The following is a 13,895-nucleotide window of genomic DNA, read 5'->3' on the forward strand; positions in this document are numbered from 1 at the left end:
GGAATCACACAGAGTTGCCAGGATCAAGTAGGTCTTGAGGGGAAGGCATCAGCATGAGTGTTATCCGTGCAATCCTTTCTATCAGGTGTTACCAGAATAATGGGGAATTCAGCAACAGGGAAGCTGTACCCCTTACTGCTCTGGTACTGTGTGATTTGGACCTAGTTCTGCCTGCTTTGGGCTACAAGCTCTTGCAAATGAGAATTTAATTTTAGTTCATTAAGCAGCAGAATTTGCCCCATTTGCAACACAATCAAGTTTGAAATACATTCATTAGAAAAATGCACAGTTTAAAAATTCACTTTGAAAAAATAATGCGTTCTCACCCTTTAGTCAATGGGGGGAAAGTAGGTATTTGGGTGCTGCTTTTAAAAAATGTGCACCTAAATGCGCAATTTTCCTGTTTGGAGGTGTGGGGAGAAGCTCACATTCTCGAATGGGAATAAAGTGAACTGAGCTGCAAGGTGGAACTCCGAGAACCTCAACAAATTTGAGCCTCATTGATTCTTATATCCCTGTGCATAGCTCAGGGTGCTAGTGCAGGGTAGGAGGACAACAGAGAATGTGGATTTCTATATGAGGCTTTTATCATGTCCTCATGGCTGTTCACTCACAGAGGTTTGCAGATCCTTTACACGACGTTGTCAACCTCCAAGGCCGCTCCCATCCTTTTTAACCTTTATCCTGGCTTTTTTAAGGTTGACAAAAATGTGGTAATGAATTTAAATCAAGATCCAAGGAATGGTATATTGCTGAAATCTCACTATATCGCAGCACCATCTAGTGGCTGTATAATGAAACATATGGAACTTGCAGACAAAGGAAACCCCCAGAAAAAAGGGAAGAGCGTGTAATGGAGCCTTAATCCAGCAAAGAATCCAGAATCAGAAGCCCTGGTAAGGGTGCAGGGTTTTAGCCTCATGTAGAAATCCTCTGTATGGTTGTAGAGTATGTGATGTGTTTTTGAGCATGGAAAGACGCATGTTTCCAGTTAAGTATTCCAGAATCCAGAAATGATGTAACTAGATACTAGAGAATGGTTATCAGGCAGTATCTGGCACAAGATCTACGTACTACACACATTTGTTTCTTATCTGACATAAATAGCTTTGCCTAAAGACCATTAAAAAGGCCATTTCCATTTGGACTTCCTGCTCCCATCTAGTTACTGCGTTCCCTGCCAGAGCTCTTCATTTGGGGGGGAGGGGGAGAGCGAGCTCTTGTTCAGTTTCCATCAATTTCTATGGGGCTTGCACTGAACTCCCCCTCCCCCATAGACTGTATCCAAAGAAATACATGTTTAACCTTTCGTTCAGGGTCAAACTACATCTGAGGGTAAATGCATTGTTAGGAACTAATAATATGTCTTCCCCTCACTTGATTTTCATGAGACTCATCGTTTAACCCTTCTGTAGCCAGCTGTGATCCTGACAAAAATACCCCTCCCTAGCCTGGATATGAGGCTAATAAAAAATTTGCCCCATTTGTTTTTAAATTAAGGAAACCAGTGTGGCACTGGAGTGTCAGGCAGACTGGGGAGACCAGGTTCAAATTCACACTTAGCTATGAAGCTCACTGGGTGACTTTGGTCCTGTCACATTCTCTCAGCCTAATGTACATCAGTGGATTCTTTTGAGGAGTGTGTGTGTGTGTGTGTGACAGAGAGAGAGAGAGAGAGAGAGAGAGATGTACATTACCATTAGCTCCTTGGAGGAAAGGTGGGATATAAATGTAATAATGTACATTTTGCAAATGAAAAGAGCAAAACCAAAATCAGCACAAACCCATGGTTGTCACACTTTATCAACAAGTTTGCTGAACCCTCCACTCCTCTGTTACTGATATTTAAATAACTGCCAGATTTCACAATTACAATTTTATGTATTTTAGATTGGGCTAGTTATGGGAAAGCAGACTTTGATACCATAACAAATTATGTGAGTGTCTGGGCAAACATGAATATAGTAATGTTATGTTTGCCCACATGCATTACTAAAAAGTCAGTCAGCAAACTATGTTTAATGGTTAAGTTAAAGTACTGTCTAATAATTTTAAATTTTTACCTCTACTACACAAGAATCTTTGGCTAGCCATTATGAAGTTCAGCAAATTCTTATTATAGTTTGAGAACCATGGCAGAGATACCTTGAAATCAGAAAATGCAACTATACCTTTCCCCTTTTAAGATGAAGTCACTACTGGATCTCATGCTGGCTTGCATCTAGGAACCCTATACCTTAAGCATTAACCGGTTCTTTCTTACACTTGTTTTTCAGATGCTTCTCTTCCTACATTTAAATTGTAGAAAAGGCATTAACTACGACCGTCTGCTAATAAAATCTAGTGGAAACAAAGCAGTACAAACAGAACACTATTGCTTAGAAATATTTTTTTTTTTTACTTTATACAAGCATTGAAGCTGGAAGGCGATGGGCAATGAAGTTATCTGAGAACTTCCTGTATGATAAGCAAAACAACCCCCTCCAGCAACAAATTGAGTCCGGACACATCTATACTTAAAAATCTAGTGTGGGAAAAGTAATTGGCCCCAGCGTCAGATTTTTGGGGGCCTAGGGATGGCTGCCCCCTGCCCTCCAACCTGGCACCAGCACCGGATGGACTGAAGGTGCTGCTGCTGCAGCAGTTGCCAGTCTTGATCACCCCCTCACGTGTGAGCAGGCTTACTCCGTGGTGGCGGTGACGGCGGTGCTGCAATGGGTTGCCCATTACATAATCACACCCAGGCACAAGGGGCAACTGCTAGCCTCCTCCTGACGGGCGGAGTTACCTAACCGTAGTGGCAGCTGCTTGGCTCCTGGCCCATTACAGCGCCACTGCTGGGCAAGCACACTTGCAAGGTGCCGTAGTGGCGCTGCCTCTGAGAGGCCCAAGTGGCAGTAGGCACTGGTGGGTGGGGGGAGACAAAGTGTCACTCCTGGAAGGCCCTGTGCCAGAATACCAGATGCTGATGCCAGCTTGAAGGTAACACAAGTCTGAATCAGTGCAAGATGAAACAACCTCCTGTTCAGCCTCTCAAGTTTTGTCCATGTACCTTGTTGCTCAGAAAGCTGTATGTGCGTGCGACCCACCCAACCCTAATGTGATTTGACATACAGTAAGGCATGAGCGCATACTTAGATTTATTAGACAGTAAAACCATGAAAGAGTTTTGGTCTGCTAAGTCCTGCAGGGTATCAATACAGTCACCTACTGACAGAGTTCTGATGTAATACAAAGTGCTCTCTGGTTGAGACAGATCATCATACAGAAGTCACTGGTAAATGGTGTATCTGCATCAGATAGATAGGTTTATTGGTGAGTAAAGAGGATGACCGTGGTGTGTATGTCACTATTCAGTAAACCAATAGTTTGTACGGTAAGGAGAATTTTACCACATTTTTGTATCCGGGTAGAAATCTGGAGAAACAGAAACAGGGCAGTGGTAAAACTCTCCTCACTGTCTGGAAGGATAATGCATACAACCAGCTTGCCAAGCAGTTACACACAGGCTGTAGTAAACTGCCATCCGAAACTGGCCATTTGGCATATTTTCATGACACGCTCCACAAAAGAAACCTTCTGTTCCACATTCCTTCTGGCAATGAGTCTTTTAGCAATGTAGAGTGACAGGCTACTTAACAAGACATTTTAATCTGGAGTCCTGATTCAAGAGACACGATTCACAAATAAACAAATACAGTTGTCAGCAAGCTGAACAGCAAATAAAATACAATGGCATGTATAGAACGAATACAAATATCAAGAGTGATGGGATTTACTGTTTCTTTTTCCTGAAATGATTACATTTCAGAGTTGCCTTATGTCTTCACCATTGTGGAAGAAGATGCTTGAAAGCAGGTTAGCTGTAACTGCATGCTACTCTTGAATGTATTCAGCAGCTCTTCTAGCAACCTGTTAAAAGGAAAAATATTTTAAGCTGTTCATTTAGTTGGAGAGTATACATTTTGGGCATGGAAAGAACCAAAGTTTATAGAACTGGGGGTTGGGGGAGAGAAATGGTAGGAGTGTAAATGGATTTTGTCATGCACCACAAAGACAGTATATATGGACATTGGGAGACCCCCTGGAGCAGATTTGGGGGTGCAGGGGGCTGCAAGGGAGAGGAGGGAAAGCAAAAGTCCCACTGCATGAGCTCAACATTGAATGTAGCTCATTATCCAACTCTATGCACACTTACTAGGGGTGCCTTTTCAGTTTCCCAGACATACACAACGATTTCTGGTTGAGGAAAGATTCACCACAAGGTTCAAAGGCCTGCTCTTGGATATGTTCAAAATAAAATTGCAGGAACAGTATTTTAACAGCATTTATTGCTGCTATTTCATAATAGTACATGTTCTACTGAAGAATAATCTCTTCTGGTTTAAAATAGAGTGGAGATGATTGTTCCTTCCTAGTTTTTAAGTGGTGCCCTTGCTGCTTACCTAGAAGGGAGTAGAATGTACTCTCAATTCTAGAACTTACTCTCAGTTAAATATGCAGGCTAAATTAAGTTGCCTGCATACTTAAGTTGCAGCCTAAATTAGCCTTTTTTAAAAAAAGCAAATAAGCATTTTTTTTTAGAAGCCACAGAAAATTTAGACAATGGATTAACCTACATGGCCTCAGTTAATGTCTGGTTTACACTAACCGTATGGCACAACCAGGAACTGAACCCTTGTTTGGATTCTAGTTCAGTGCTTGCTTCTTTTCCTTTCACTACAAAGTTTACTCATTGGTTAAATCAAAGATCTGCTAGACATTCTGATAAAAGATTTTCATATTGGCAGATAGTGAAGCCAAACCAGAAAAAAAGCTTTTAACGGTAAATGTAATTCTTAAGTTTTTTTTTTTTAAAGGATAAAGTATTAAGGGGCAAAGAGAAGTAGAACTCTCAAAACTCTAGGAAAGAAGAGAGAAGAAACCACATACTCTTATATTTAAAAGGTTAAGTTAGTTTTTAGGCAACCACTACCAATTTCCTCTTGAAAAAAGTGTAGTATTTAATAACTGCAGTAAAACTCCACAGCTGTGTAATCTTTGCCAGGGCCAGCAAGTAAAAGACATAAACATGTCAGTATCTACTTCCTCAATAACACCCTGCAGAAATGGGTACTAGTATAGCAACCACACACAGTCAATATTTAATAAGACAATATTAAATATAATATGTCACTGGCAACACGAACAAGTCTAAATCATTCCATAAATTTGAATTCATTATTTGAAATGCTGCAATGAAGTGTGCGGTGAGATTGCAGATGCAATAGCAGTGTATATGGGCAAATAGGCAGCAGCGAATATCACCCTTCGACACTTGAGCCTGCAAGTTGTAGGAAACTCAACAGTGTTTTTGGTATGCCAATCGTTGCTTGGAGTTCAATGCGGAGGCAGCTGGAAGCAACCCAAATCCCAATGTTACATCTGGAAATTTAAGTCTGCTGAAATTACAACATCTAAAGGAAAACCTTCAACTTTGCATAGCTTAAACACAATGGGCAAATACGGAGATACCGGTTTGGGTGCCACTACAGTGAAGTGGATAGGGTGTTGCATTCGGATGTGGGAAGCCCAAGAGTAAATCTCTGCTCACCCTTGAAATTCCTTTTGTGGTGTTGCACTAAGTCAGTAACTCTTAGCCTATCCCTGGGGTCTCTGCTGTGGTGCCCACAGATACCTCTTTTGGTGCCTACCAGGCTCCCTGCTCCTCCTGATTTTTATTTTATTTTATATTTTTTTAATTACAAAAAATACTGGGAGGCTGGCATGCTGCAAACTAAAATGCTGCCCTCTGCCATCATCATTATTTGGGTTCAAAACGGTGTTTTGGAGCTCAGATCCCACCTCTGCCTTGTTCTTAGGTTCTTGGTCAAGTTACTTTTCTTTTAGTCTCACCAGTTTGCCATCTAGGAAAGAAGTGCTTTGTGACCAGCCATGCCCATGATGACAGCCATTTTAAGAACAAGCAAGCCCCGCCACTGTGGTAGCCATTTTGTGAGAATGCCCACGAATCTCCTCTCTCAAAATTCCAAATGTGCCCACCTTTGGTCCTCACCAAAGGTTGGGGGGCCCTGCCCTAACCTACTGCACAGAGTTCTTGCCAAGATAAAGAACATAAGGACCATATAGAATGCGTACATGGAAAAGTGGCATAACAGCAGCAGCAAATCTGCCATGCCTTCGACCAAAAATATGAAATGCAGCGATTATTCTTATGGCATGTGTTAACCACTCTATTCACAGAACACAGCTTCTAACTTACCAAGGAAATAAACTTACTTTTTATCTCCACCACTTGACAGCTGAGGCAAAGCTTCGAGAGCTTGCTTAAAGCTTGAGCTGTAACATTAAACATATGCTTATCCTACACAAGATTCAGAAAAACTTTTTACTCCCAACCTCTACATATATTTATGCGCAGACCTATTTTTCAGTTATGCAGCTTGTGTAAGAATGCACATTCCCTCAAAAATTTACCCTCTCAAATTAACAAAGAACACATTAACATTAGTGAAACGCCCCAATTTGTAACACCTTCCCACAGTGCTTTGTGGCTAGCATTCTGTGTGCATGCGTACTGAATGCAATATCAGTTGCATTTTACTTCATAAAGAGGAGCATAAACATTCAGTCAAATAATTATTCACTTTTCACTTTTACTTTGACTATAAAGTCTTTTTTCCCCATTTTAATTTTTTACTCTCGCTTCTCTATGAAAGCTTCCACATCTTGTCCTTTAATAAAGTGTGTGTGTGTGTGTGTGTGTGTGTGTGTAAAATATGGAGGGCATTTACAGAAAGAATGTGGAAGATGGCATGATGGAGCCTTTGCTTTCAGGCGACAGCAGAGTTTTGCACCCAACAGAAAAATGCTGATCAAAACAAAATGAACCAACAGCCTCTCTCATCACTGTTTCTTGACAGATGTGTAGGAAAGGGATAATAAGAACCATACTGTGGATTGCTTCCAACTTCAGTTAATGCCAAATAATTTAAAAATCTCTATTAGACATTTGTAAAACAGGGAAAAGGTAATGCATTTTCAAAATTAGACAAAACTCAATAACGAACAGGTCATGTGCACTGCAGCAACTATAGCAACATCATAATTTATGGTTCTGCTACAGATGGAGGCCAGCTGCCTAGAGTAGAATGAAGAACCACCCTTCCAGTAATTCCAGTTACCCAGTCAGACCCCAAATTGTTTCAAGATTGCTGTCTGGAAACTAGCACCCTGGATCTTTCCTGAAGAACCCAGATGAATATGTAGCATTAGTAACCTTTTGTGGAAGCAAGTAAGTAAAAAATCAAAGCCTGTTAGTGAATCCCCAACTATAACAAATCCTGTCTTTTTACCGGAAGTTTCCAGTTCTGGGGTTTCTTGCCAAAATCCTTTCTTCTCTCTGTAGTACATTCACACCACCCTGGAAAGCACATAAAGTGAGCAGGAAGAGAGCGAGCCTCCCACTGGTGCTCACAATGCTATCTAGATTACACAGATGCTAGTGGTATGTGTGTGTGTGCGAGAGAGAAAGAGAGAGAGTGATTGTGTTTCCTGGCACAATCGAGACATATGCAAAAATGGTGCTGACAGTGGGGTGTCTTCCCAAGCAATTGCTTGAGCCTTCTTAGAAAGATTTGCCTCATGCTAAGAGGGCCATGATGGAAGAAGAATATATGAATAAAAGGCTGGAAAAACCAGGAACATTTGGAAAGAGAGCAGAGTTTTCCTGTCTTGAAATGACAAGACATTTCAAGCTCCTCCAGCTTGAAATGGAAAAATCGAAAATGTTGGGGAAAACTGAAAATCAAAGTCTAATGAATTAACTTCAGAATTATGAGTGAAATACTTTTAAAAGCAGAGTTTTGAAATTTTGTTACCCGGCCAATTCACACAGCTACAAATTTCTTAGATTCAAGAGTCAAAGGTAGTAATGTGAGTGGTGACAGAGATGTGTTTGACTGGATTGCTAAACAAGAAACACTCTTAAGGATTGAAGTTGGAAAATTCCTTTTGAATGTTGCAGAATGCAGAACATCTTAAGGTATTTGGTGCGGTGGTGCAATCTGGGAGTTAGCTAGGCATTATTATTCCTACAGCATGGTAGTGTCAAAGCCTTTATACAACACAACCTCCAATTTCTCTTGCTTCTCACTTGCCTCAGATACCACCATCTCTGTATCATTCCAAGGTGGCTGCAAGGCTGTTGGCCTAGATAACCACGTCCCTGGCACACAAAAAGTTAGTAACAGTTGCTCTCAAAGCTACTTCAGATGTCACCAAAGGTTCACACAAGGCACCATCAATTCCATCAGTAGAAGTAGTGGGACAAAGCAGTAGTAGAATTCAGCAGCCTGACAGCTGAATTTAGGACAGCAACAGGTACCTCTACTAGAGGAACTTTCTCCTCTGGCCTGGGCGTCTTGGGAAGCAACTGGCTCAGGAGCACTGGGCTCTAGCTGAGGGGTGTGCAGGGTCCTGAGTAGCAGGGATGGGAAATATTCAGTTGGGAAAAGCCAGCCCTGACTCAGCCAGCTGTCTGGTCTCTTCCCCCAAGAGCTCACCTTCCTTTGAAGCATCTGACCCTGCTAGAAACCTGGAACAGGTCAGACTAGCCAAATCCCCAGGTTGAGGGATGTAGGTGACCTGCAGGTTCAGCAAAAACTTGCTTAGGTGGGCGGGGGGGGGGGGTCTCCTGGAATATTCTGATGGAGGACAGATGGACTGGAAAAAGGCTAGATGGAGAAGTGGCTCTCTTTCTCTACAGGCAGTCTGAATCGCTCACCTGCAAACTAGATTTGGATGAGGAACTGGATCCTCTCTCTCCAAGGAAGGCTTGGAGCCTACCCTGCCACAACTGTGGCATGCAGTGGGAACAACAGTAAGAGCGGCATCCTGCCTTGCACTTTTACTTCCTTTTATTAGATTTGCTAGGGGCGGCTTTGTAAACAACTGCTTTCTTGATCCAATCTAGAATTGCTGGATCATGGTGGGAGAAAGCGGGGTGGGTGTGTGGATGGATATGGAAACCTAAACAAGCTACTGCCCAGAGAGAGAATTCATGGCATCCACTGGTCTTCTGGGGTTTGTTGCCTCTCTCTGGAGGAGTTTAACTGGTCCATCCTGGAGTGACCAAGGTGATAAACAAATCACACCCAGCTGCCCCCCCCCCCCCGCCAACCCCAGGCCATTTTATCCAACACACGCAGAATTAGCTCTGTTCCGTGGTGCTTTGGTGGTGTGTCCCTGTGTACACATGCATGCTAAAGCTGCTGAGACAGCTAGAGCCATGCTAAATAATGTTTCTTGCTGTAGAGATTGGCAGGGGAAGGGGGAAGGGAAAGTTGGCTAGGAAGATGCAGTTCTGCATCAAGCAGCCCCTGCCCACCCAACAGAAAGGGACATGCTTTGCGTCTTACACCTATGTAGCAGTCATCAAGGAAAAAGAAAAGGAATTAGGAGTCTAAAACCTCTTCCCTGAATAGACTTCCTTTCTCTTTTTTTTTTGGTGGGGGGAGGTCTTTAAGTCAACTGGATGACAGATTTGGAGTCTCTTCATTGGGAATTCCCAAGAAAACTGCATTCTGCCTAGTGAGACAAGGCCTTCTAGTCTGGGGAAGTCTCTTTCCCTGGATGTTGCCATTGCTTCAAGGACCCTCTATGCTATCCAGGAGGAGATGCATTCCCAGTTGCCAGACTCTCTTACCCAGGTGAGAACACTATGTAGGCCTTTTTTAGTTTTGTGCACATTTGCTGACACTTTTAACTGTTAACTGACACTCTGTAAGCCTTTTCGTACTTACTTGCTTTCAGACGTGAGGAATACAGCTACGGCATCTCTCAGTGCACAAATTTCAAGCCGAGCCTGGAGGACAGGGAAGTTCAAGTGTAACACAAATATATTTATATCTTCGGCCACTGATTTCACAAGGCTTGGAGTCTTGTTTACACAAACAAAATGTAGCTTCTGGTGGTGCAGCAGCAAGCATTTAGAGAACATTTTGTTTCCTGTGCTGGAAACATCAATCATGAAATGGCTGCAAGGCCAACTACAGATATGGGAAGTTCAGGAAATCTGAGTATTAGGAAACCTCAATATTAGGGAAAAACTGCAAATACTGATTCTTGAAGTTCTTTTCTGTCCTGTAAAATAAGTCTCTTGAAAACTACTTGTACTTCATTTTTTTTTTTTTTTTTTTTACTAGGGAGGCTCTGGCTTCTTAATACACAATGTTACCAAAGAGGAAGGAAGTGCAAGAGAGTGAAATCTGTCAATATGCATCTTGTTCTTTTCTTTTTTTTCCAGCTGAAGAATATCAACAACCGTAGTTTTCATTCTCCCCTTAGCGGGTTTCACATTTGCTACTTTTCAGGCGAGTGACGTTAAGGGTTTTAAAGGGCACGAACATTTGGGGATGCCCACTTCATCTTATTGTGCTGTGATAGGTTTCCAAAACAGAAATAAATTCAGAGATTTAAATATATATTCCAGAATGCTCTCTTTACCTTTAGAATTACAGATGGCATATGCAACATACTACTATGAGGGGGCTTTCTTCAGTTCAAAGAAAGCTTTTATTTCTATCACAGATGCTTATTATGAATATGGAAGCACAAGCTGTATCTCTCCAGAGTGACTTCATAAAAAATCACACAGATTAATAAATGCTAGACAAACAAGGAGCTTTTCAGGATCCAAAGACCCCATCCCTCACCCCAGGAGCAAAAAGCACTTCCTTGAATATGCCGTAACATATATCTCTTTGTGAAAGCCAGACACACAAATCTTCCTTCAGATTGATCCAGAAATGCATCCATCTCATCTTCCCATCACAGATACTATATGTGATGATTTCAGCACGAATATGCCTGTGACAGGCTTCTGGAAGGTATCTCTGGATCTATGTTCACTATAAACTTGTATTCTCTTTATACCAGTTTAACAGTCATGGCTTCCCCCAATGAATACCTGGAATTATCATGGGGTGAGGTTGCAGAGAGTCCTATTAAGATCCCCCCCCCTACATCCAACACACCCACCACACACCCCCCTACAATTCTCAGGCCTCCTTGGGGTGAATGAATGACTTTTAAACCAATCTAAGTGGTGCATCCTGGTAAGTCTTTTATTGTGCAAATACCCTGTCTGAAACACAGAATTTTACAGGAGGTCCAGATGTCATCTTTCATTTGTAACCTTCCTGTATTTTCCCATAATTTCTTCCACCTCCCCCACAGCCAACAAAAAGTCAGTTAAGGAGAAAAAAGATAGCACCCTAAGTCTGAAGCAGAGAAAGAATCACTGTAAGTCTGTAGCACAGAAACACTATATTTCTTTAGCAACAGTTATTTCCAGAACTCAACTACCTGCAAAGCACCGTTTCTACTGAAGGATGAAACACACTGCATCAGCCTGCTGAGTTCTTCAGCAACTGCTTCGACAATCCTCGACAGCACTCTGGGTACGAGCTCTTTTGAGATGGTGAATACCTGCAGATTTCAAGTTAAACACCGCAATGTTAAAAGCCTGGATTTAATTTTTGTTAAATAAGACTTTCCCTCCTGTATAATTCTTGCAGACCATAACTGACCCAAAAGAGGTATAAAAAAAATAAGTAAAACAAGTGGGAAGCTGCAACAAAACATTCTGTTCAGATCACTCCTTCGCATTCTTTCTAAAAGATAGGTGTAGTGCTGATAGGCACAGCCCATCTTATGTCAGATCACAGTCACAACCCACCAATTGACGACTGGGGTATCGTCCAGCCTAACATTTCTTTGGAATTATTTTTAGCACTGAAAAAGGCTTGCTTTTCCTGAAGAATGAACTTGCAATTCCACTTATATATTTTTGCTCTAATCGTGAATAACCTGAAATAGTCTCACCTCGGCATGTACAGCAATTATATGTACTAAGGCTTCCTTCAGATAGTTTCTGACACCTGTAATTAAAGGAAACACACACAAAAACAGCCGGTCACTTTCATTCTGTTGTCCTGAAAGAGTCGATCACTTGGCATAATTATTCATGCCATGCTGGCCTCTCATTCCTTAGTTTAAAGCCTATGGTACCAGCTTACAGCAAGTGAAAGCTTCCCCCAACCACACCGCCACAAATCTATTTCCTTTTTGAAAGCAAAATGGAGAAAGGCACATTTCCTTATAGCAAAAGGTTAAAGAAGCCAGACGTTCCTAGTTTCATCTGGCATCCTTTACTTTCCTCTTCAAAAGAACTTCAGGGCTGTTGGGTTTTTTTTTTTTTTACAACTCTTTCAAACAATATTAAATAAAAGCCAGCTTTCAACTATCATTGCCTGATCACCATCATTAAGCAGAAAGATGAACTTGGAAAGGAGGATTGCAACTGGAAACCTTCTGTTGCAATTGCTTTCTAAAATAAAATTACTGATAACAAAGATCCTTATTTTGATGGTAATCACTTTAGAAGATCCAACTCCTGACAAGATTTGAGCACATGCTGTGATCATGCAGCCAAAAAAGTTCTGAAATTAAAATCAAAATAACAACGTTCATGAAACTTTTACCTGTGTGTGCGTCTTTAGGAAAGACAATTAATACATTTAAGAAAAATAAAATCTGCAAACATGCAGGACAAGTTCCAGCATGGAAAGAATGGGTTGCAAGGGAACACTTAAAATATATTTATTGGCTTACACTGGATTATATATTTCTATAATAAACAGAAGTATTTTGAACAATATGCAAAGTATAACTCCAGAAAGAGTGCATGGATTTAACATCTTGATAGTTCTTTGCAATGAAGGGGCATAGTGGAGTTTAGAACGAGAAAAATGAAAAATATTTAAACAATGTAAGCTATGGTTTATAAGTAGAATGGAAAGATTATTCTGAGGGACGCAGAAATTGAGATGAATTGTACAGTATAATAAACAGTTCAAGAATGATCTTCAACAGTGACAGGGTGAGTGAATAATCTTTGCATTCTCTCAAGAAAAGGAACAATCAAGCCAGGATACTCAATTTTTAAAAAATGCCATGTGGTCTGGGAGAGAGGGGCTACAGCTCAAGAAATACAAGCTCCAACCATCCTCTGATGCATGGAACTATCTGTGTGGTTCTTTGGACCCCAGCCAAAATTTGTCTGTTTAAGTCCCAGTGGTACTAGTGGGAAAGTTAACACATGCAGGTAAATATTTTCAGTTGAAATGCATGGAACTTAAAAGCACTTAACTTTAGATTGTCCTCAAAAGTCTTTAAGCAGCAGCCATTTTAAGCAATTCCTCTGGGAGACAACAATATTAACAGAGCACAGAGGTTTTGCACTACCCCTGGCTCTTTCAAAAACATGCACACATAGCATTAAGTGCTGTAGGTAGTGTTCTGCTCATTGACTGTGGTTTTTCAACTCCCCCCTTGCAAGAATACCTCTCCCTGAAGGTGGGGGGCCATTCTAGAGTTGTACTTCATGGAGGTATGTTCCACTATTCTCCTTGTGCAGGATAAGGCTACCAATGGCTATTAGTCATGATGGCTTCTGAACTCATGTCCATCTTGTGAGCTTCCTATGGGCATCTGGTTGGCCACCGTGGGAACAGGATGCTCGATGAGATAGGCCTTTTCCTGATCCATTATGACTCTTCTTTAGAAAAGGGCTATAGCTTAGTAGAAGACAGTGCATGCCCTGATTGAATTCCTGGCATTTCCTGGTAGTTCTAGAAAAGAGTCTTGTCTGAAACCTTGGAGACATGGTGCTAGTCAGTGTAGACAATACTGACATAGATAGACCAATGGTTTGACTCAGTAGAAGGCAGCTTCCTATGTTCCACAAGGGGCTGCCACCAGAAGGAAAGATTGCCACCCCAACCATGAGTGCACAGAAATGCTTCTGCTCTCCAACAGCAAAGCTTGGCTCC

The 13,895-nt window shown here is 41.5% G+C and overlaps 1 protein-coding gene across 2 annotated transcripts in view; it reads right to left on the reverse strand.

Moving 5' to 3' along the window:
• Positions 1 to 3,123: 3,123 nt before the first annotated feature.
• EXOC2 (exocyst complex component 2) overlaps positions 3,124 to 13,895 on the reverse strand; it is a 111,561-nt gene continuing 100,789 nt past the window's right edge. For both annotated transcript variants that reach the window (XM_084850468.1, XM_084850469.1), the window contains exons 24-28: positions 11,887 to 11,942; positions 11,368 to 11,490; positions 9,804 to 9,865; positions 6,280 to 6,339; positions 3,124 to 3,912 (exon numbers count right to left, since the gene is read on the reverse strand). In XM_084850468.1, coding sequence (XP_084706594.1) covers positions 3,819 to 3,912; positions 6,280 to 6,339; positions 9,804 to 9,865; positions 11,368 to 11,490; positions 11,887 to 11,942 — 395 coding nt within the window. In that variant the 3' untranslated portion in view covers positions 3,124 to 3,818. The remainder of the gene's footprint in view (positions 3,913 to 6,279; positions 6,340 to 9,803; positions 9,866 to 11,367; positions 11,491 to 11,886; positions 11,943 to 13,895) is intronic.

Source organism: Heloderma suspectum, chromosome 4 (assembly GCF_057233095.1).
Source record: "Heloderma suspectum isolate Gila_16-S chromosome 4, 16-S_ref, whole genome shotgun sequence".
In the NCBI taxonomy this organism is placed as follows: domain Eukaryota; kingdom Metazoa; phylum Chordata; class Lepidosauria; order Squamata; family Helodermatidae; genus Heloderma; species Heloderma suspectum.